Source organism: Amblyomma maculatum, chromosome 6 (genome assembly GCF_055883805.1).
Source record: "Amblyomma maculatum isolate TAMU_Amacu chromosome 6, ASM5588380v1, whole genome shotgun sequence".
Classification (NCBI taxonomy): domain Eukaryota; kingdom Metazoa; phylum Arthropoda; class Arachnida; order Ixodida; family Ixodidae; genus Amblyomma; species Amblyomma maculatum.
The window spans coordinates 157,559,183-157,583,781 of NC_139349.1; the positions used below are offsets into that span (position 1 = coordinate 157,559,183).

Genomic DNA, 24,599 nt, shown 5'->3' on the forward strand with positions numbered 1-24,599 from the left:
TGGTAGCATACCAAATAGCATAGCAAATTATGGTGCTTATCTGTAAGCTCAGATTAGGTTTGTAAAGCCTGTACTTGAGGCCTGACATCTTATTCAAAAAAATTAATCTTAATTTACTTGTTTAAAGCTTATTTTTGTGTCCCCACCCAGGGCAGGTTCTCATGCACATTCATTGTCTGTAAAAGGCAATGCCCAACCAGGATAGTGTCTTTCTTTCCTTTCCTGTGATTTTGTGGAGCAAGAATTGAGCATTCCATAATACCCAGTTTTTGTCTCTGGCAGAAGTGGATCAACCTTGTGACCGTTGATTCTCTAGCTATGCTTTTACGTCACTCTTGGTTAACTGTCAGAGTCAGAGTGTGGTGCCCTGCTTGCTTGTGCTCAGTTTTAAGTGCCAGATCATCAGTAGGTCTAGCGAAAATGACATCACATGCTACTGATTGTCCCAACAGTCCATCAGTTGCTGACATTTTTTGCTTGACATCTGGCTGATAAACACAGATTATGGGCTGTGTGGAACTTGTTGCCCATTTGTGCAGCGTTTTTTTAACAAAAGAGTATGTTGAAAAGCTGTAAAAAAAAAAAAGGCTTACAAACCTCTGTAACATTTGCTTGCTTCTTAAGCCATGTCAGCCTTGCATAGAGGTGCTTGCGAGGCCAAAACTTGGCTCTTTGCAGTGCTTTTCTTGCCCACACTGAGAAAGTAATTTTCAACGAAAATTACAGTGGGGCCTCAGTTATTCTTGAATACCCTTCATTTTCAAAATGCTGCTTTTGACGGTGCTTCAATTTTGATGCACTTTTTAAAATCATTTAATATTTGGATTGTTGTGGTTTACCTTTAAAAACCAAGGCTACATGGCAATTAGGATTGCCTTTGAGGGGGAGGAATTGAAGACGGGGAGAGAACAAACAAAAGTCGAAGTGACAAATGTTACGAGTAGTCTGCTTCCTGATGGGCCGTAAGCTCATCAAGACATGCGCTTCCTGACCCTCTCCCCTGCTTTCCTCTTTTTGTTTTTTCTTTTGCTGTGATTGTGCAAACTGCTGCAAATAAATCAGTCTCAAAGTGGAAACCCACTGAGAGTACATTGCTGCCTTGAGTGAGAATCTTTCCGGTGCTGGGGTGCTTGTTTTTTCCCTTCTGTGCCTCTGATGGTTGGTGTCCTATTATCAACATTAGTAATGCTAGCCCTAACGTCATCGAACACATGCCACCATTCTGCCTTTGACTTGTGCAGTGTGAACGACAGCGCCATGTCACGTAGAAGATGAAAATTTCAGGCGGCCTTGAACTTGTGGTTTGCGGCAGGTCTGTGGGAATAGACCTCAGTCCACATAGAGAAGAGACGATTGATGTGGTGGCAATGGGTGAACAGCGTTGAAAAGTCACCCAAAAAGCTTGAAGCATATCTCTAGGTCAGCTTTGTGTGTGCTAGCGAAGAATTGCCCACAACACCAGCATGTGATGGCAAGTATTCAGCAGCCCAAAAGTAGATAGTGTGTGAGTTAGTCGCAGAGTGTCAGTTGACCACCGCAAGTGAGACAATCCAGTGGGCAGGCGCCAAAGAGCAGGTGGCCACTGTCTATCTAGGTGGAAGCTGGCGCCTGAATGAAATATGAAGCAGCTGGCATATTTAAATGGCACGCCTAGACGGAACGTTAGAGGCGCAGCAAGAACACTCTGCCGTGGCACGCCGATGTCTTTGCATACCCCTCCAAGCTCGATAAGAGACAAATGGAATTTAGTATTGATGTGCGCTGTTCTGCTTTTCTTTTTCTTGCGGGAAACTTTTGTTCTTGCCATTTTAAATTTCAGTATAGTGTCCCCCTCCCCCAACTTGCTGGTGATTTCAATTTGCTGGGGGGACGCTCGCTCGGAACTTTATGGCAATATACGGTTGAAAGGCACCAATATGTGTACTCGGACAACCATCTCGAACTGGTTTTGTGATCATCTATAGTGCTCTGATTTCCCAGTAAGTAAAATCTGCATTAATCGGGAACATTTAAATTATGTGGGGGGTAAATTGTCAAATGACAGCAAAACACTTTAAAGAAAGCAATTTGCCTTGCCGCAGATTTAGTTGATGCAAAAAAAAAAAAAAAAAAAAGGCAATGGTCGTATACTTTCTTCTAAGGGCTGCGCGGTAATATTGGTTTTTGCAATTCTTCCTTGTTGTATCGCACCCCCAGTGCCTAAAATATCAAAGCAGGACTGTTCGGTAATAGTTGGTCCTTCTGTGTGCTGCTTTATCATGTGCCTCACCTCAAGAAAAGAAACAGCTCGTGATGAGCGTGCTTTGACCCCGGACCGGTGTGCAGCTGGACTTGGGCTGCTGGTGCACGGCCAGTAACCTCTAGTAACAAAGTTCAGAAAACAAAATTACACAGCAATGGATCTCCTCCAGTTGTTTGGACTGCCATCTCACCTTGCTGTCAACCCTCTCTGAACCATATCCGAGCTGACTAGTTGAAGGGGCCCAATTCACGGCTTGTGTACTCAGTGGCTGATGACATAGCCTTGCTAAGTAAGTCGGAGGGTGAATTGCAAAGAATGGTTGATGACCTAGACAGGACAAGCAGAAAGGTAGGCCTAAGAATTAATGTGCAGAAGGCTAAGGTAATGTCCAGGAGCCTCGAGAAGGAACAGCAGTTTACAATAGATAGCAAAGCATTGGAAGTGCAGTGGAGACCACTTACAACGTAACTACTTGTAGTGCAGGATCGGTTATAATGCGGTTTTTGCTGGCCACCAGTCTGCCTGCCATAGGACTCAATGTGGTTGCGTGAAGCCAAGTACCGGTTGTAGTGTTGTTTTGAGATCCATTCCGTGATGGTGAGGGATAGCAAGTGCACTTCTCTGAATGGCACAGCACATTGCATCACTTGTTTAGGGCGCGACACAATTGCACGCTCCATGCACGCGCCACTCCTTTCCTCTCCTTCAGTCTCCATTCCCTGTTTTCATCTTGTACAGGATTGCTCAACAGCTTTTCTTTTTCTCTGTCGTTCTTTTGCTTTTCTCCTTTCCATGCATCTGGGTCGCACCACGTTTTCCCACCATGGCTTCGTTCACATATCGCTTTTTTCTTAAAAGAGTGAGTGGAATTACTTGTTGCGATTGTATCTTCGTTCCAGGTTTTGTCGGACAATGGCAGCACCTCATTTCTGGCGAGACGGCAAACCATAAAACGTCGATGGGCCGCTGGAACAGGCACTCAATTAGCTTTCTGTGACGTGCGCTGAACAATTTGTGCGAGGCGGTATTTTTGCTATAACAGAATGGCCCCGCGAAGTAAAATTTAGCCTTGTTTTCCAGGCTAAAGGTCTCTGCCTCATTCTGAGATGCCTTGCTGGAACGAAAAGAGCCAAGTGACGCTCTAGGATGCCACGTGCAACCTCCTTCGCGGAACTGGTCATGTGTTAATAACAAGTGCATATGCATTTCCGCAACTGCAATCATGGTCATATTCGCGGACGTGTTGCACATATTCGCGGACGTGTTGCGCAGTGTGCAGCGGAATTAGTGGGTTGCTTTTTATTCACCGATTAATAAGGAAGGCATTGTTGAAAGGGAAGCTACCCACCTGACATGTATTTTGACCTGAAAAAAATAATTTTTTAGTTATAGTGTGGATTTTTTGCTGCCCCCGTGACCTATGTTATAAGCAGTCTATGCTGTGTTAGGCAATATGTCTGCTTACGACAGGTAGTAACCCGATCTGGACCACGAAAGGGAAATAACTTGGACAATAAGATTGAGATAAGATAGGGTGCATTTGGCAAGTACCCGCACATTATGACTAGCAGCTTACCGGTACCGCTCATGAGAAAGGTTTATAACAGTTGCATTCTTACCTATACTCACCTATGGGTCTGAAACGTGGAGGCTAACGAATAGGGTTCTACTTAAGTTGAGGACAAACGCAGAGGGCTATAGAACGAAAAATGGTAGGGGTAATGTCTAGAGATAAGGGTGCAGAGTGGGTCAGATAAATCAAGAGGAAAATAATTAGTTCTAGTTTAGCTCTGGTTAACCCTAGTTGAATTGCGAAAGCAATGGTGGAAGCTTCTTTTGCCTGCTACATTATTCCCCTATCATGCCCTATCAGTGTAAGGTGCGACATTAATGGGGACACTGAAGCTCATCCTCTTAGGGTATGATGCGAGATGGTAAGTTACCTGCCCACATATAAAGTCATGCTTCAACCAAGCTGTATGGACGTGCCTGCGTGTCGTAGGGGTAACGAGAATGCAAACGGTTCTGTCAGGCTGGTTCTGATATCACCCTCCCACATGAAAGGAGCGACCCGAGTTGGCAGTTCCTGCCTGTGGCAATTCAAATGTCATAGCAGGCTGATCGAGGAGGTCGAGAAGCAGGGGTGTCCGCGGGCCACGGACCACGCAACGAGTGGTTAGACCTGGCGTTGTATTGAAATAGGCATGGGCAAGGCATGTAGTGTGAAGAGAAGGTAACCAATGGTCGAAAGGGGCAACAAACTGGATTCGAAAGGAAGCAGGCCTAGCAGCGTAGCAGGCGGCGGCAGAAAGTCAGGTTGGCGGTTGAGGTTAAGGAGTTCGCAGGGGTCAAGTGGGTGAAGCTAGCACAAGACTAGGTTAATTGAAAGAATATGGGAGAGGCCTTTGCCGTGCAGTGGGTATAGTCCGGCCGATGATGACTCACTGGCTAATGTCACTGATGCCCAACTGATTTGCCAGCAGTGGCACGTATGGAGAGTTTTCATTGATGCCAGCATGAACATAGAGGCCACCACCATGGCGGTTTTGTTGTTAGGGTGCTCAACTGCCGAACCCAAGAATGTGGGTTCGATTGTAGGGTTTCGTAAATTTCGTCCACCTGGGGTTCTTTAGCGTGCACTGCCATCACACAGCACACAGGTGCAGCAGCTTTAAGGCATAGGTGACATCAGAAAGAACCCCCATGTAGCCAAATTATTCTGGTGCCCTCTCCTACAGCGTCCCCTACAGTGAATCGCTTTGTGACATTAAATCATTAAATATAAACAAACGGGCCATTAAGCAGGATCTTTTTTGAAAACTATGGTGAGTGCAAGCAGGGCTGCGTTACATTGTTGGCCAGCATGAAACATGCCCGATTCTTAGTTGTGTGCATAGCAAGAACAGTATTATGCATGCATGCTAACAATGCTGTTTGTGTCTCCTCCGCACTGCAGTTGTGGTACCAACAATACGTCTTGTATTTTAGCATTGCCTGGTGGCTTGGGATGTGCAACCAGACCTGCTATTATGGTCAGCGTGACCGTGCCAACATAGCGAACGCGTTTTGTGGCGTTTCTGTGCTACAATATTACTCCACGGGCACCAAAACCATCGCTGGAGATGATATTGTCCTGGCTGTTAAAATGATATGCTGTGGTAGATGGGCAAAGGGTGTAGTGCAGCTTACTCTTGTACCCCTGTCATTCCCATTGAGCTGATGGAGATTGAACTTAAAGGGGATCGGCCACTACCACATGGCAGCTTTCAGGGACCGTTGAGCTCGATGGGCATTGACTCAGTGAGGTCCGCGAATGACCATTGGAATGTCAATGGCCATTGACAGCAGTCCCCCACTCACCATGAGACGAAAAACAAGAAACAAAAAGGGAAGTATATTTCAATGAAGTGCAAAGTTTTAGGCTACATTAACCAATTCATCAACTAGTTTTGAGGCAGTTTTCGCTCTGCCAAATGTGTAGTGGTAACATGTAAACAAACCAACGCTGTTCTTCTGGAGCATCCCGCAGCATTTCGCCCACATTTGCCTTTGAGCGCGTTTTGCGATAACCGGTACCAAGAAGAGTGTCAAAAGTGCTGCAACGATAGAAACTACGAACGCAGTGAAGACAACCACCGAGCTTTGGCAGCTTTGCCAGCGCATGATGAATGCTTCCGAGCCATCTGAAACTAAATGCACATTGTTACCGCATTGTCATCTCGCTGTTGCTGCCTGTAAGTTGTGTCAAACTTTGGAGTATTTGCATACCATTTTCAGAACAAAGTTTCAATTAAGAATCGCTCCAAGTCCCTCCAATCGCTCCAATCTGCCTTGTTTTATCTTGCTCCACCTCTTACTTTTACTCAAAATTGTTACCAGTGGCGCCATCTGTCAGATCACACACTCACTACTTAATGATTATTCAAATTTGTCGTTTTACTGCGGTGCATCCCGATGACCCTCGAAAATTGCGATGACCATTGTGATTGCCTATGTGACAGAGGCATTAGTACAAGCAAAACTACACTGGGACAGTGAGAAATTGTCCCTCAATGCAGAGCATGTATATATACATGCTCTGTCAGAGTGCGTTTCATTTAAAACAGAGTGTGAACCTTGTGATGTGCCACTTGAAAGGTTTAACGTGCGATAATCCATTCATAAACTGAGTTTCAAGTGCCAGAGCATTGGTTTCAGCACAGTGTGAGAATACTTTTGAAGAGCAAATGCAGTATTTCATGCGGTACAAGGGACAGTTGGTGTCCTGTCTGCATGATACAGAACGTGCAGCATTTTGGGAGGGTAATGCAAGAGATGAGGTGCAGTAGCAAATTATTAGCACAGCTTTAAAAGTTATGTGGTATCCATACAAGTTGCTGACATGCCTTAGTGTAAGCGCTTTGCTGTACTTGTATTGACCTCGGCTCTATGTAGTCTTCAATTGTAGCATCATAAATGCCAACAGGACAGCAATCTTTCGCTTTAGCGTAACGCCACAGAAATTGTTTTCTCAGAGCTGTTCGCACAAGTTAGAATAAGCTATTTATGCCTTCTTTGTTCAGCAACTATGTTTTATACAGATACAAAACTACCCGTGCATTTTTTTCTTACTGCAGTAATTTATGCTAGCATATTGACCGTTGCGACATTTCTCTGCTCCTAGCATGATAACAACCCCTCATGCATTGCTTTGCAGATGTACTGAAGCCTCCAAAAGTGGCTGCCCCCACTGCGATCAAAACCATCGTCATCAGAAGCACAACCACAGCGCCACCAGTGCCAAAGGGCAAGCCCTTGCCCAACGTGGCCAACAAAAATGTTCCAGTCCGTCTGCCACCCCCACCATCACAACACCCCCCCGCGCCAGGCAGTGACAGCAGCAGCAGCGGCCGTGCTCCTCAGTGCAGATCACCGACAAAAGTCCAGAAGCATCCTCCCATCCTTGCCCCAGGTCAGCCAGAGCCCTCCAAGAAAGAAAGGGTGGCCAGGAAGAAGATCCTGTGGGACCTTTAGTCCATGCTGTGCCTCTCACGATGGGGATCATGCTAAGCCTCACCGAGAGGGGAGTCGTGCACTGACGAAGGAATGAGGTTTCAGGAAGTGCGCTTGAGGCTTCACTTTATATAGTTCATTGTGTACATGGACCACATTCTTTTTCAGTGCCATCATTAAACCATTGTTGTTCTTTTTTACTGCCCTCACCGAGCTGCTGTGAGCGTGTTGCATTTGTAAATTATAAGTGCAGAGTAGGTTTTATCTGCAGAAGCCGCAGCTTGTTTTCGTTACTTGTTCTTGTAGTGCATTTTTGATGTGGAACTGATGATGGAGTCGCTGTTTCAGTGGAAAAATATATGCCATTTCGTTCAAGAAAAAAAGAAAAGTACATTGTCACTTTACTTGTATGTATTGTTTTACTGTTAAACGCTCCTGCCGCATTATTAGTTGGTACTAACTGGACACAGTGTAGTATTACAAAACAGCTAGTGGGATCTTTGCTTAAGGCTGTTTGTGCAAATGCACATACTTTGGCTCCGATTACGTCACTACACAGCTCTCGAATGGTACACTTCGTAGCACCATAGTATAGCTAAGCATGCAAAAAATTACAGCTAGTACTACTGATTAAAGAAAGTACAGTCACTCCACACAAGGTAAATGACACGAAACAAATTAGTATGCTGAACTGGTAATAATTTGCGTAATGCCAAAAGGAAAATTAGTTGTTTACCAGCTTAGTGCTATAGTGTAAGCCAAGTGTTGCGGGGCTTAAAACATTGGCTTCCTTCCATTTGCAATCATGGTTAGATTGCATTTGCTCCAAGTTCACCCTCCCCGAGTTTCATCATACACAAGCCGCGTTGTCGGCGCAATGCTGCTATTTCACTACCCTATGCAGAATCCACTGCAAACCAATTGCTAAACAGCAGCCGACAGACTGCTACAATTACTGTGCAAATACAATAGCTGCACGAAAATTTGATGGGCAGTTTTCTCGGCTTGACGTGCGAGCCAAATGCCATCGCCCGTGGCCACCCTGCCGTGATCTGTGGAACACAATTCTTTGAGAAGGAGACTCTTCCTCTATATAGAGAGAGAGTCAGACTGTAATTGCTATCACTAACTACTCTCTCTCAAAGAGGAATTCTCATCACCAACTATCTCTACATACCAGCAACTAAAGTAACTACCTCTATCATTACTACCACTTTTTCTTAAAGATTAGACAGAACCCCACACCACTTTTCAGTGCAGGCACAGCCAATCAGTGCTTTTGGCACAGCTCCATTGCAAGTGATGCTTGCGCTCCTAGTGCTTGCCAGCACTTCCAATAAGGCTCTTTTCCTCTCTCGCTCAGTGCCCATTAGGTTGAGTCACCAGTACCCTGGATGACTAGATTCTATCATGAAATGTTTGCTGTCAACATGCATTAGCATTTCGTTTCAATCTGCACAGAATTTTTTTGAAAGCTGCAATACATACTGCACCACGCTAGAGTTGTCTAGCCTTCAAGCATTCTTGGATGACCTAACATGCTCTCTTTATTTATAAAGGTCCCATAAACGAAAAGAAACTAGCACTAAATGGAATCGGCTTCAATGCTGTTATTAAAACGAAGTATGCATGAAGGCACGACTTTCATGCTTCAAAGCAGCATATGGGCCATGCTGCTTCGGTGGAGGACCACAGATTAATTTCGGCTATCCAGGCTTCCTTAGCCCACAATGGCATTGCACAGCACATAGGTACATACACTGTGCCTCCATTGAACTGCAGCCAGGCTCTGGTCCCACGACCTTGGCCGTTTGACGGCAGCAATAGAATGTGTGCTAGAGTTGTAGTTTAGCGTTGCAGCAGCTAGTACAAAATGCAACAAGAGTATACTCGGGCATTGCAATCTAAGGAAAGGTGCTATATTAACTCCCAGTTCTCTAATGCTATTCTCCAATGAATCATTCATCACATTTTATTTCATCAGGCACAGCATTTCATGCTTCATATGCTTCACCAGTCATTAATAATCTTTTGAACTACTGGTACACCAAATTTTGCTCCACAGGAATACAATTTATTGCCAAAGAAGCAAAAGGTATTCAGTCTGTTAAAACCACCTTGAAAAAAAAAAAAAAAAAAGCACTGCACTAAAATTGCAAGCATTGCAAAAATTTTGTCAAACTCTGAAAATAGGCAAATTGAAAAAAATCAACCGTTCCTTAGTTTTAAGTCTCTGTGCACTTCATGCAACACTAGATGAACAAGAAAGGAGCCTAAATGCAGTGAAAGCAGCCTTTATTTTTCAGACTGGGCCAAACATTCCTAATGCAGCTAAATGTATGCAGTTCACAGAGGACGGTTCCATTTTTATTCTTGGCAGAAATTCACCGCTCGACTCTGTCATCGGAGCATTTCCAGTCCACTAGACACAAACGCTCAACACCAATACTGAGATGGACTGAGCGATGGCTACTTGGAACCGACACCTATCATTTTCTTGGCCTTTACCAACTTATCAAAGCACAGTTCTCGACACAAATAACCTCTTTGCCAGTCATCTCTTTTCCAGGGTGAAAGCAGACATTGCGCACTTCAGAGCTCAACTTTAAATCACAAGAATGACAGTGACCAATGATTTCATTGTCAAGCAGTTTTATTATGTCACAGCAGAGAAAAAGAGTGCTATCCAAAATGTCATTACACAAAAGACGGCCATGTAATATGTACACTTGAAAAATGGATACAGTATTGCAAAAAGCCGAGTTGACCAATGTTTTTGAGCCACAACACCGGCGTGACAGCCAGCCACGCAAGAAACAGTGAAATGCCGGCATTGGGCCAATATCGAGGCAAGGGCTGCAGCACCATGAGCCACCCGCCATCGCGACTTCCGTCCCCCCTACTTCAGCACTGGACTTAAGCCACCTAGGCCAAGGAAACTTAAGCTGTACAGAAAATAATGCGTTCAATGTCCTGAAACAGTCTGCTAAATTTACAAGCATCTGAGCCTGAACAGTGCGATGTCGGCAGCAAGGCTAAATTTAGCATGTCTAAGTCATCTTGTGGGGGGTGGCCAGCATAAAACAACTGTCCAGTAGGGAATGCCATCTAAGTAAAAAAAGAAAAAAAAAAAAAAAAACAGTTTCACAGCCTCTGTCCACCAAAGCTGGCTCAGTGTGGTGCAGCCCTTCAAGACCAACAATGCTAGGTTAGTTCGTCACTGCAACATCAAAAAAATTAAATTAAAAAAAAAAAATCTTTCTCAATGACCGCCCTTCTCTCCCCTATAGTGGGCCATGCCAGACTTGCTGTACAACATGACACCTTCTCGACGCATGCCCTGCCAACATGCACCGAGCCACTCCGCATGCCAGCGGGAGCCGTGAACTAGACACCTACAAACTGCTTCCCAGAGCAACACTAGGCCTACTAACTCCGACGCGCAATATCACAAGTGGCGTTGTGTGACAAGGTCAGCCGCTATGTAGAAAGCTTCACATACAAAAAGATGACGGCAAGGAACGAGAAGGAAAGAATACACGACCCAGAACGAGGCTTCACTAGAACCGCCAGGAGAAACGCGACATTTAGGTGCACACTCACACACACACTACTTACCAAGGAGGGAAAAAAAGAAGAAACAAGCACGGTATAAAAGACAAGCAGACATGCCTCACTAGAGAACAAGAACCCAACAGGTGAACTGTCTATGCAAGCCCCCGAAGGTGCTTTTTCTTTGTTCCTGCCAGTAGAGAATGTGTGCTAGCGAGCACAGTCTCTCTTCTCCCCCTATGCTGCCAAGGAAGCAGTGACATCAATGATAGTATGCTACAAGAACTTGGAAGCACACCATGAAAAAGAGCGGGAAAGTTAAAAGAACAGCACGGGGAGGGAGGCACAGCAGCGGGAAGAACATTTCCAGACAGCCACCACCTCGCCAGTTCAGATTAAAACGTTAAATAAAGGGACAGAGCACTCGACAAGGACTGAATTCCCGGCCAGCAGGTAATCGCACCCTGCACAGAGCGAGCAGCGGTCTGCTCTTTTCTAGGCAGTGTTAGAAACAGCCGCAGCAACGAACATCTGGGAACGCACACTGTAATGACGGAGAACAATAAGCAAGGTGACGCAACCACTCACAATCACCACTTGTATGCATGTGCCAAGGTAAAGAAGGCCACTGTAGCACGGCTCAAAAGTATTGCACACACAAGCTGCTGTCTTACATGGAGTGAGCATCTTTATGTTGGATGAAGAAGCTCTCTTCAAGCCAAGCCCCCACGTTTAGGGTAAAAGTCCACAAAACGGGTGTCAGTCGGAAGGGGAAAAAAAAAAAAAAAAAAAGAGGGGGAGAAAATACAGAAAAGCCCAGTTTGATTCCAAGGCTCAGAGATGTCCAACAGCAATTAAATCGCAGCCGAGCAGAAAATGCTAGTCCAGAAGAGGGTGGGGGGTGGGGGGACTAAACCTGCAACCCAGCATCAGCCATTTGACTAGGAATGTGCGTACTCGTTACAGAGCAGTTGTAACAAAGCCAGCCTAGCGAACTCACAAGCGCAGTGAAGTTGTCGCTGATATCTACAGGCCAGTAAGTCTCTCTCTGCTTCTCTGCTAGTGATAACATGGAGTTTTTAAAGCAGTCAAATCTACACCTTGTGCACTAGCCACCTCCTGAAGTGGTCCAAGTTTCAAGGCGAGAGTTTTGGTCAGCACAGGCCTGTCTGCCTCAATGGACAAGAAGTGGAAACAAAGTATGAAACACCGATGCCGAGCCCTCCAAGGGAACAATGCCCATTGTTTTCGCCATGTGGATGCATTTACTTTAATCCATGCTTAGGAGAACTTAGCTGCAAAGCCCTTCAACATAGCAACACACTTCGCTATTCCACTGCTTTCTTTGTGTCACTTAATCTCTGGTCTTTTCTGAGCAACAGTGGAGGGCAATTGTCAACAATGTGCATTTTTGCTTGCCCTCCCTCCAGCAGTGAATGAATGCCAGTTAGAATAAAAAAAGAAAGAAAACACCGCTTGGAGAACACAAACAACTAGAGGGAAGGTTACACAACAGGATACCGATTAAGTGCCACAATTCCACATGCACTCTGCCGGGCACGAGGCGCCACATCACAATCAAGTTAGCGAAGAGAAAGCTTTCTCAACAGTTGCAACCACAAGTCTGAAAACATGTGGCTTGCCTGGAAGCAATTCGCGGTATAATGACAAAAGTATGATGGCACAAAGCAAACAAATCCTCTCTGCAACAAAGAGAAAAACAGAGGTATGCCCAAAGAGCGAATCACAGCACTGCCCTCTCAAACAAAGTCTGTGGGAGAACGACTACCGAGCAAGTCTACACCTCGTCAACAATGCTGGCCAATCTATTACACACGTGTAAAAAGCAATGCAAACAACCATCACTGACTATGGACAATGACTGCACCCCTTGGCAAGTGAGACCAACCCCTGAAAACTTGACGCGAACCAGGTCGTAAGTCTTCACCTCAATCACATCATAACCAAGTAAGCAAAACACTCCAAGCCTGCTCATTTCAGTGCTGTCACAGTGAAGGTCAACAATCTGTTGAGTTACGGTCGAGTAGCAAAGGTCTCAAGGACGAGAATGCAAGACACCCTGGTGAGGGTGTGGGGACAGACTTCCCTCCATTACAAAACCTTTGACACATTGCTACTCAGCAAGAAAACGCTGTCAGGTGTAAGCGTGGGAAAAAGACACTAGATTACAGCGCATGCAACAATGTGGCGACGGTAGCACCTTCCCGCCCTTTTAGTTGTGCAACACTCAACTCGTTTCTGCATTTAACGACAGCAAGGCCTAAAGCATGCCAAGTTAGTTCACAAGTAAAAAAAAAGTCAATTTCTTCAGTCGATAGTGAAGTGTGCGAAATCACAGACTCTAGATTTGTGAAAGTGCGAAGCACTCTCATACGGCCTTATATATCAATCTTAATCTAGCAGAGAAGCCGAATTTGTAGATGACAGCTCTACCTGTGCCAACACCTGCTACATTCCAAACTGTTCCGCACCGGAATACTCAATTTCATGCCCTGTTGCAAAGGAGCATATAGTCTAGAGTAGTGTGCGTTGTGGCATGCAACTTGCAAACAAAAACAGAAAGGCAGGCATAAAATGACTCGCTGAAAATAAATCTTGCACACGAGGTAAATGACACGGTGCTGGAACAAGGCCACACCTTGAAAAGACGCGAGTAAGGAGTGAAAACAAGCGCCCGCTAGTCGAAGCAAGAAACAGTTCTGAAACAATCATCTTGTAGACTCATTCAGTATGGCACAGTAAAGAAATGGAGAAAAAAGTATAGGCAATATGTGCACCCACAAAAAAGGTGCCTAATAAGTCGAACCCGGATAATTCGAATTTTGGTTATATCGAACTCACGGAATATCCCTTTGAAAATCCCATGTAAAAGTATAGGAAAGCTGCGTCGCATATCGAACTCAATTTCACCGGTTGTTCGATATATCGAACTCTGCAACACGCATTGGACGGTGCGCCTTCCCCAAAGACGATCGCATCACCCTCGGCCGTTTGTCCCATGACGTTTTCAAGTCAAGCGCAGAAGGAATGAGAGGGCACCGTCCGGCAGCGGCTGGTCTAGGGCAGCGCCGCGCCCTTTCCCCAAAAGCCCGGATCGCTGCGGTGCGCCAGCACGTGACGTTAGCAAGCCATGTGCGTGAAGAAACGAGAGGGAGCCAATGCAGCCGTGGTGCTAGGAATTCGTTTATAAGAAGGGAAAGGTGCGATAACTCTCACTTGCTTTCTGTGGACACCTCAACCGCGCCGTTGGGGAAGGGAGGAAGGTGGGAGTGAAAGTGGAAAGAGAGAAAGAGGAGCCGTAGTGGAGGGCTACGAAGTAATTTGTGCGCTGACATCGCACAGCACACGACGCCTCTTCGTTTCGCCTTCATCGAAACGCAGCCGCTGAGGTCGGGTTCGAGGCCGGGTACTCCGGCACAGTAGTCGGGCGTCCTACCACTACACCACCCGGCGGGGCGCGGTGTTAGGGAGAGGAGAAAAACGCGATAGAGCGAAGCGCAAGGGTGTGCCTACTCTTCTGTTGAGCTTTATCTCTCCCCTTCCTCTCTTTCCCGGTCTTCGTTCGCAGCAGCACGCACTATGCATGCGCGGACAAGCCAGCTCAGCCCGTAGCAGACGTTTTCTCCAGTGTGTGTTGTGAACGCTCTGCACGGCGGCTGTGGACGCTAAGAAACTGTTTTTTTTTTCTTTTTTTTTTGCGGGAGTCGTTCATCATTGCAGTCATGCTGAACGTGCGGCGTAGCGTATGCTATGACGGCTATAGACATTAAGAAGCTGCAATCTTTTTTTTTTTTTTTTTTTGCGAGAGTCATCTATTCTTACATCTATGAATCAACGAAAGCACTCAGTCAGCTGCGATCATGTTTAGCACCGTTCTCTTCAAACGGCATTTGCAGCAATCACGCTTCCAATGATTTTGTGGCAGTGGACTAAGCCTGCCCCAAGCGCAGTGTGATAAATCGAACCAGGCTTGTGCAATCAAGCCATCACGGGCACTCTGCCAAGTTCGCTCCCTGTCACCGCAGGATCTATCATAAGTGTATCAAAAAAGATTGACGTTATCGCTGCGTAGCCCCTTGGCGCGCTGCCAATAAATGAGCTGGGGATTGGGACGCGCCTCCGAACGTTTTTTTTTTTTAATTCTCAGGGGCAAGAGTGGAGGCTGGGTTCATTATGCGAGTGTGTCGATTAAGCGACAAATACAGTATCATTTTTCACAATCGCAAGTGGCGTCTGAAGCCGATTTCTGTGTATTGAATTATCGATATATCGAACTATTTCCCGATCCCCTTCGAGGTCGATATATCCGGGTTCGACTGTACAGCAAACACAAAAACACTTTTTTTTTTCTTTGCTTTTTTGAGGGCACGGTGTACAAGAACCAGCAAAGGTGGAAAAAAAAAAATAATGAAGCCAGAGATGGCAATGCAGTCATGAACTTCACGTGCCAAGCTCTTTAAAATTCTGCTTGCAATTCACAAACGGTAAAACGCTCGCCTACAGCAAACACTGCAGTTCCCATTGTGTGTACTTAAACTCTGAATGCCTGTCGCAGTGACATAAGACAAAAGAAAGGCACTCGGAGTCCCCAGCACTGGTAGATAGCCTTGATACAGTAACACGGGGACATGTGCGTCTACCTCTTTCTTTGCTGTGCACAAGTTCAACCAATCGAAGCTAAATACACCAAGGTTAACAGACACGACGGTCAACACCAGTGTCGCTAGGTGGTACACACCGTAGCATTCATTGTTTATTGCCCATCGTTCTGCACAAGAGCAACACTAGCTACAATACCATGTCAGTTTCATGCAGCAAGAGAAGAAAAAACAAGGGGGGCAGGGTGGGGGTAAATCCACATCGACAACTGGAGTTAACTGCAAGCTGTTAACTTGATATGTTAAAAGACTAACTGCAACACAACAAAGGCAACAGGGCTAGATAATACAACGGCACTGTGTAAACATACAGCGTGCCTTTGCATCTCTCAAATAAAAAAATGAGAGAGAAAAGCAACCAATGCTGCAAGAGCTCAGGAGCTTAGCAACGACAACATAGCTAAACCTCTTAAAGAATTAAAGTAGTGCAACAGATCAAAGTGGCGTCAGATCCCTGCAGATTCCTTGCCGTGGTTCAAGGGGAACGGAGGAAAGAACGCCACCCACTTTCTGGAGTAAAATTTTACTGCACGTCTTCACAGCTGGGACAGCGTTTGTTCAGCAGAACAGGACACATTCAGTACTGCGAAGAAACTGCATTCACAACCCCCCCCCCCCCCCCCCCCTTCCCCCCGCCTCGCCACTTGTTTTGAGCGTGTAACATCAATGGCAAAAATGACTTCGTGATCGCCATTCAAAAGTGAACGGCACTGTGACCTAGCTTGAGATAAAAGGACCGATACCACCATCTAAGAACAGCTGGTGGCAGCAACGGCTGTGTTTACGTTTTTTTGCCCTTTCCTAGCCTGAAAAGATTTTAGGTCTTCAGTGAAAGTAGCCTCTCTCCGACTACAACACAACAACCAAACAGAACACGTCTAACTTATACTCTTTTAAGCACAAATTGTGCCATTGCACCTGCATGTCATCGTATATCGTGTCTTGGAGGGAACCACAATCCCTCTGCGAAAAGTGCTACTCCATTATGACAAAGTTTCCCTGTAGGAGGCCAGCATTACACACACAAGGACAGAGTGGAGTCTCCAGCCTCACCGAAAAGAAGTCAAGAATGCACATTGTCTTTTCTCAGACTGCAGGGCAAGTTGTAGTATTACATACACACTGACAAGATGAAGATAAAAAGATACCCTGTATTTATTAACTGAGTGGACCACGCTTCCTGGACTTACTCCTGTGCGCGAGAGAATGTGCACGGTTATATTACAAAACAGCAAAGATGACTTTTCTCCTTATGGACACCTCATTGTGCGTAAAAGACAACAAACACGAGAGAAAAAAAAAAAAAAAAAAAAAAAAAAAAAAAAAAAGAGCAGAGAGAAAAACTGCGTGTAGCTCTCTTCCTTCCATGAAGTTTCTTTTCCCTCCCCTCTCTTTCCTTTGATTGCGAGACAGCACCGCCAGCCATGTTTAGCAACTGTTACCTGCCCCAATCCGTATTACGGGAACAGTTATTGAAGAAAATAGTCACACAATGGTCGCACACGCCAGCAGAATGTGTCACAAACAGCTCACCCATGCAGTAATTTTGCAACCAGAGAGAGAGAGAGATGATCCATGCAAGCATACTCTTTTATTCTTACTCTTCCAAATATATCTGAAAGCCTTTAATTGTGCCTCGAAAATCTTATCTTCAGCTCTAGCAGCAACTCGGGAGAAGCAAAAATGTGTGGCAAATAAAATAAAAAATACAGAGGTGTGGGAGGAAGGGGGAACCTCGCCATAGCAAACTCGGATGTATTAAAGTCCCAGCAGTCCCAGTTCGCCTTCTATAGACTGTACGTTTGTTTTCTTTTCTTGCTTATAGTAAAGATAAAAACCAGATACAGTGATAACATACTTCCCACGGAACGGAATCGAGGCACGTGTGCGAGGGAAATTTTCTTTCTTTCTTTTTTTGAGAAATGCGAGCAAGATAAAATGGCACTTTTTGAGATGACTTAACCTCCAGGCTCATAAGCTTTGAGGAGAAAACGGCTTTACAAGGGCCTTGGAGACTTGAGGCGAAGCATGCGGTGCGCAGAGGGGAAAAAAACTGGCTAACGTAAAAAGAAGGCGGTGCAGTCCACTAAGAGAGTAATGGAGAGTAAAAGTGCAGCAAGAAGCAGCGGTGAAGAGAAGTGGAGGATCCACTGCACATGACTGTGTGACACGCAAACAGTGGAACAGAGCGCAGTGCTCATGCAAACCTTTGGTTTTCATATGAAACCAAACTCTCATTGTATTCATAGCCAAGTTGTATTCATGCTAAAGCAGTAATTCTCCCAGGTGTGTATACGAAATTGAAAACCTGATAACATAAAATCTGACAACTTCAAAACAAAAAAGAAAAAGATTGTGTGGAGAGACAACAACCGAAGAATGGAAGATATTTTCAAAGTTTCTTTCATAAAGCAGCAAGACATGTTAAGTAAGTAGCCACTTAATTACCAGACAGCATCTTCAGGGACAAGTCAACAAAAAACTAATATAGTAGAAGACCCCCCCCGATATAGTAAACATTTTTGCCGGTAAGAGTGATTTTACTAAGAGGGGTTCCACTAGTAGCAAGCACAGTAAAACCAGGTCCCTTAAAACCTGCTACGCAACTGCATGTCTGCAGTAAAGCAGCGAGAGCATACATCTAAATCATAACATACTAATCCCGCAGCCTACACAATAGGACACGCAAATGGCGCCCAAAGTTGCACAGCAGCAGGAGTGCTAGTGTTGTCAACAACGCCCTCCCAAAATACAATACAGGAAGTAGGGCAAAAAATCAATTTACTTCTGGTGTTGCTGTAGCATTGGGTATCCTGCGCAGCTTCCATGGTTACAGAACTGTGCAGTTATCACAAAGGCAAAGTGTGCGTAAGGGGGAGTGAAGGGGCAGAGGACACGCAGGCCAGCGATGGCATTTAGCACTTCAGAATAAGTCTGATTGACCGGTGGATAAGCATCATTAGACTAAGCAATCCAGTGTTACACTCATAAAAAGGACTGCCACAACTGAAGGGCATGATGCACGCCGTGTCTCCACTCCATTTCTGAACAATACCAACATTTGTTCCAGCATTTTGTTGAACTTCACTACAAGTTTCATGAAATACAGAATAAAAAAACACAGAAAATTCATCATGATAGAGTCACACAATGAGGGCAAATAAAGGGCACAGGCATTTGCGGATTGTCATTCCGTATGGCTTCTTCTAAACCTCTGTCCCCATTCAGGGAAAGGGAGGGTGGGGAAGGAATCCTGCCCACCATAACACCTGAGGAAAAAAAAAAGCTCGCCTCACTTCACTACAAAACAAATGTCCAACGAAGCCTGCACACACTGCTGCAGCAGACAGATTATGCAGAGTTGCACCTTTCCCCCCTTTACATGCCGTGTTATACCCCTGTCACATGGGCACTTGTAAGGCCTTGAGAATTAAGGCTCTTTGTTCCGAATGCGGCTGAAACGCAGCTACACGGCAAAGTCGTCAGCCCTTTGCGATTAAGGCGGTCATCAGCGGCCTTCAACAGCGTAAAGGAGCTTGAGCGCCACCGAACAGGCTAAAAAAACGGAAACAAAAAAATTGACACAAATATAACTTTTAATATTGTATTTAAGCCTAATTGATTCTACCTTGCACTTCAATGAACATTAAAAATCTCGAGTGCTGATAGACTTCGAATGTTTTCAGCAGCCGCATCGACATAAACTTTTGTTACCAAACACGCGCTTCAAAACTTCAGAATCTTTCTTTATGAATGAGTTGCCTACTTTTACTAACATAAACAAGAGCAGGTTTGTTCGCTTATTACTTAAGCTGAAAGATATCATCTACTTCAATTTGGTAGCTATGACCAGCGCAGCGGTTGACAGCCGTTGTGATTGCCTATCGACAGATGGTGCTCGCAGAGAATGCCTGAATTATCATCATCACCGTTATCTACCTCTTTTGCACTTGCAGTGTAGCTGCGCCGCTCCTCCTTTTTAGTTCTGCTCCTACAATGCAATACACCTTTTTTACAGTAAAGACCTTGAAGAAGTGCGATGTGACTGGGGTATTATTCCATTTTCTAACGGGAACGGAAACCCAAACTTCCAGCCACTCCTCTTGGCTCATATCACAGTTTCCTAAATGGGGATTTTGGTTCAAAGCATCTTAGCATGCAACATAAAAACACATCTAACAATAACTGTTGTATATATGCATGCAATGGCCGCAGGTTTCTTTCCCCCAAGATTTGCAGTGAAAACCGGGGATGCAGCGATTACATGAAAAAAGAAGCTGTTTCCAGCAAGAGTATGCGAATTGCATGTCTACGCGTTCAAAAATGCATCGCTGCTAATCCACTGTGCCATCGAAGCAACAGTACCAGAATACATCTAAACACGCCTTCATCCATTCTCACAAAACAAACTTTTCCTTGTCTTCCATATCAGATGGCGCTCTGGAATCGGAAGCAGAGGTGCCCTTATGAATGGAGTCGTGCTAACCCACTCCTAGCACAGCACACGAATGTTGGCAACGCAACAGAGGTCGTGGCTACAGGTGCAACAAAGGTGGAGGCTACAACGAAGCTCACGGCTGAAAGCGAACCGAATGACACTGTTTGCAAAGCCCTCCCCTTTCCAACACACACACGCACATGCACGCACGCACACACACACACACCGGAGAAGAAGAGACGAACGCACCCGCTACAACACTATGTGGGGAGGTGGTGGCGACGCACAATAGACCAGGAGGAGGCGGAAGAGGAGCACCTCCTCAGGACATGGAGCTGCAGGGGACTCGAGGCGAGCCCATCTGGGTGAGAACCCGGTCGAGCCACTGCAGCGGTCCGTTCAGGTGCAGCTCTACCCAGCACGGGGTGGAGGTGACCGTTTGGCGGCGGTACTCGGCGCCCCAGCCCTTGACAAAGCTCATGCGGATGGTGCACATGCGGGTAAGCTGGTAGACGGCCTCGAAGCCCCGCGACACCGACGTCGTCAGCAGGGCGGCAAACTCCTGGTTGTTGAAGATTTTCAGGTTGCAGCCTGGAGAACACAAGCAAGGCAAGCCGCCATGATACATAAAACAAACAACAAACAAAAATATGCCTCAGTTAGCCTTTTGCTACACACCCTATGAAATGACGTTTTGCAAGAAAAGCCAGTGTACAGAGGAAACACGCAAGCTTCCCGACAGGGCGCTCAAAACACGTGCAGGCTTAAATGTCTAACTACCGAGTGCAGTGCAAAATTAACTCCAGTGAAACTGGTTAGTACTAGTTGGTACACCCTGACGGACGTAACAGTTTAAGGGACAAAGGAAGCAGGAAAAATTAACTTCAGTTGCGAGACACAATCAGACTTAACATGCTAGATGCCCTCATCGACTAAGCTCAAAGAAACTTAGAAATTATTCACTGTATCCACCTATAACAAACAGGAGCATCACACGTTGGCAGCAAATGGGCTCAACATAGTCTGTAAGGCAAGACTCCGTGGTGTACTTTAAGGGGGGACACTGGAGATTTTTTTTCGAAATGAGCCAAATCCACAAACCGAAACTAACGCAAACCCAACTGTAGTGGCAAGCTAATCCAGTCACCTTTCCTTTAAAAAACAGATCAGAACAAAATGGGTCAAATCACACCAACTAAGCTAGCCCACAGATCACATTTTAAATCGAAAGCGAGCCAAATCCGTTCAACCAATAGGAGACTGACTAAAAAACTTTGCTATTGGCAGCCTCCTTGTAGGCTCGTGCCTGGTAGTGCTGACTGCATGGTCTGTTTCGCGAGCTCCTTTGCTGTTGTTTTTTCAAGACTTTTGCTTTGACAGACTTAGTTCCACATGGATTGCCACAGGGATGAGATCGGTGAACGTTCCGTGCCCAGACGAGGAAAGAAAATTGCCTGCCAAGACGCTGAGAAAGCAAGAATTTTAATAATAATATTAATTGGTTCACAGGGAAGGAAAGGTGCAGTTCTGTTCTGTGGACACCCGACCCGCGCCACAGAGGAAGAGAGGAAGGTGGAAGTGAAAGCGGAAAGAGAGAAAGAGGTGCCGTTGTGGAGGGCTCTGGAGTCATTTTGACTACCTGGAGATCTTTAACATGCAGACATCGCACAGCACACGGACGCTACTTCGTTTGGCCTCCATCGAAACGCAGCAGCCGGCGGTTGGGATCGAACCCGGGTACACCGGCACAGTAGTCTGGCGTCTTACCACTGCACTATCGCAACGGAGCAAGTAAGAATTTGCTGCTTCCGAAATGTAAACACAGAAAGAAGATTGAAGTGTGCACTTGTTACAGAAACATCGGTCAAAGAAAAGCAGCCCATGGAAGATTGTGAAGAAGGCTGCTTATGCTGCTACGAAGACAGACCGGCGATTCATGTACGAGTCTAAAGCAAGTGACGGATACTTTGTAATTTTTTTTTTACTGCTGAAATCACAGTAAGAGCATTTTTAAATATTGTTCTGAATGTAACCCAAAATATAGTTCAGTAATAAAAAAGTTTTGAGAAGAAAACCGAGTTGAATCCAATGCTTCGCTTCGATATGAGCCAAATCCAATACTTCCATTGTTGTCCAGGCCAAACTATGCACGTATATTTTCGCCGATTAATGCTGTTTGAGTGCTCTATCTGCCCCCTAAAACTTGTGAAGTACCAGGTTGAATACCAGCGCATTCCTTTCAGACAAGAAATTGTGGCCTTGTTCTCAGTTTGTTTTGGTAGATCTGGCTCATTTCGAAAAAGAAAACTCACTGGTCTTAAAACTATTTTTCCTATTTACCAATCAAAATTGATGCAACTTGATGGGTTTGTGCAGGTTTCTGTGTAGATTCCAAAACTGTAATTATTTATTTTGCGATCCAATTATTTCATGAGATGATTACTCCAATTAGTCTAATTCTTACAAGAGCAATTACAAAATGACCACTGAAGAAAAACTTCAGATGAACGCATTGCTGGACACTAGAAAAAATGAGGAACACAATGATACAAGCAGTTTCTTGACTGAGCAATTATTTCTTGTTTTATTGCATAAAAAGGTTCAAAGGTCAAAATATAGCACTATAATGGTCGCAAAAAAAAAAAAGCCATTTTAAAAATTGTGAACAAGAAATTAAAAAGTTTACTTGCAACATTGTGTGCTCCACATATTTGGCTTTATGCTGAAAAAGAAATTACTACTCTATCTGTAATAGGTGCCGTGATATTAAGGGGGTATGAGGGGATCGGAGCAAACTTTTTTATTTTTTGACTTAGAGAGATGAAATTTGGCAGGCTGGCTTGAATAGCATCAAACAGAAAGGTATAAAGTTTCGAAATGATAGCTTCAGTAGTTTTTATTTTACCATTGTTTATATGTTGGTAACATGTTGCTTGCTCGTGGAAAGCCTAGCATGACAGCAAAATGGGCTATGGGTCTGTAAATGTTCTTAATAGTTACTAAGAAGTGTGGTCTAGGTCAAGATTCTCCTTAAACTTTTTTAAACTTTTCTGCTCTTTTCCTAAATGACTTATTATACATCTTCTCTTTATGTTTAGAAGGTATCATGCTCTAATTACTGTGTAATAAAAAAATGGTGAACCTAAATAGAAAATCTGAGACTGTCTTGATGTAAAGCACATTTCAGCAATTACTACAAGACAAAAGGGATAAAAGCCCATGCATCCATTGCAATGCTGTGCTTTCCAAAAGCAACGTGGTAAGTTCAAAACGAAGTTTTCAGAAAACAAGCCCGAAAGTTCCAAACTGGCACACACTGTCTAAAATGCTCCTGCACTGTAAAATTTCATGTCTCTGGCAGCAGGCAATTTCTTAGACCTTTGTCCTTTCAAAAGATGGGCTTTGTGCGCCTTCTTAATGCGCTGACAGTCTTTCTCGGCGGCCCGCTGAAGAGAAAGGGCTCCAGGGCGCAGGCCCAATGTTGTGCACAGGTTTGAATATGCTCTCAGATTGCCTGAGTTGTACTTCAAAATCGCCTCGTGCACTGCTGTTTCCACAGCGAACAGTGAGGCATGTTGGTCTTTTGATAATAGTGACCAAATCACTGAATGGAGGCTCTCAGCCGCATTTTGAGTTTTGCCTCCCCTGCACCGGGCCAGCAACTGAGGGTCTGAGAGGCGCTGGTACACTGGCAGAAGTGCTTCAGCGACCTTCGGTGATAACTTGTACTTGTGAGGGGGTGGTGGTTGTCCTTCTGCCTCTGCTGATCGATGTTTGCACCAGCTAAGGGGGCCAGGGGGACACAGCTCATGATGGGGCTCACCATCCGTCGACGTCACATGATAATAGGTAGACATTACTGCCCTTTGCATTTCTTCAACTTCTGAGTGGTTCCGCAGAGCGAGGCCATAGTAGTCACTCAGTTTTTTCATCAGCTGCTGTGTCAGGCCCCTCTTTCCACCTAGTGGCTCTCCTTTTTTAGCCTTGCTGACCAGGGAGCGAAGTGCAACAGCCATCCGTTTTTTCACGTGATTTATGCAGTCCTCTTTGGAGAGCTGCACAAAACCATAAACTCCTTTGTCACACAGAGTGCGGAACATGCGGCTTGTCCCCATCACAGACTATCCTCCGTATTCACAAACCGGCCTAACCTTTACCTTCCTGCAACTGCAAAGGCGACCTTCATAAAGGTAACGGAAAGGGGATGGTCACGCAAAAGCCAAGCCGCGTTTCAAAGACCCACCTTAGGGCAGCCTTCCGGAAGGGGCGGCTTAGCGCGGTTGTAAGCGATATGGTAGCGAGGCTAAACAAATAATAATGTTTCAATCAGCAGCATATGTTCGCGCAGCTTGTTTTTGTCCTAGAAATTGCAGTTAAATATATACAAGAGCTGTCATGTGCTTCGTGCTGCATTGTGTGAGCGTTCGTTTTTTTTTTTTTTGTGCTGTCTCAGAATGTGAACCAAAAACAAAAAAGATGCTTATTTGCGGAGAATGAGCGTGGCGTTCTAGTAGACCTTGTCAACAGTACTACAAGACAGTGTGCGCGTCGTCTGCTAGCCGGAAAACGTAGTACAAGTGGTGATCGTGGTTATCATTGCGCGAACGCCAACCTTTTCTTTTTAAAGAAGAATTTAAGATAAAGCTCCGCTTGTATCGTTTTTATTTTATTGTCTGCAAATTCCCTTGAGAATAAG

At 45.2% G+C, this 24,599-nt stretch overlaps 2 protein-coding genes across 3 annotated transcripts in view; one reads left to right on the forward strand and one right to left on the reverse strand.

Annotated features, from left to right (window-relative positions):
- The window catches only part of LOC146187252 (uncharacterized), a 43,944-nt gene extending 36,308 nt beyond the window's left edge, over positions 1-7,636 (forward strand). The window contains exon 5 of the mRNA XM_084607586.1: positions 6,939-7,636. Within this exon, the coding sequence (XP_084463712.1) occupies positions 6,939-7,255 (317 nt within the window). The 3' untranslated portion in view covers positions 7,256-7,636. The remainder of the gene's footprint in view (positions 1-6,938) is intronic.
- Positions 7,637-9,869: 2,233 nt separating this feature from the next.
- Positions 9,870-24,599, reverse strand: part of LOC146187253 (SMAD family member 3-like) — a 41,919-nt gene continuing 27,189 nt past the window's right edge. For both annotated transcript variants that reach the window (XM_084607589.1, XM_084607588.1), the window contains exon 8: positions 9,870-20,494. In XM_084607589.1, the coding sequence (XP_084463715.1) occupies positions 20,226-20,494 (269 nt within the window). In that variant the 3' untranslated portion in view covers positions 9,870-20,225. The remainder of the gene's footprint in view (positions 20,495-24,599) is intronic.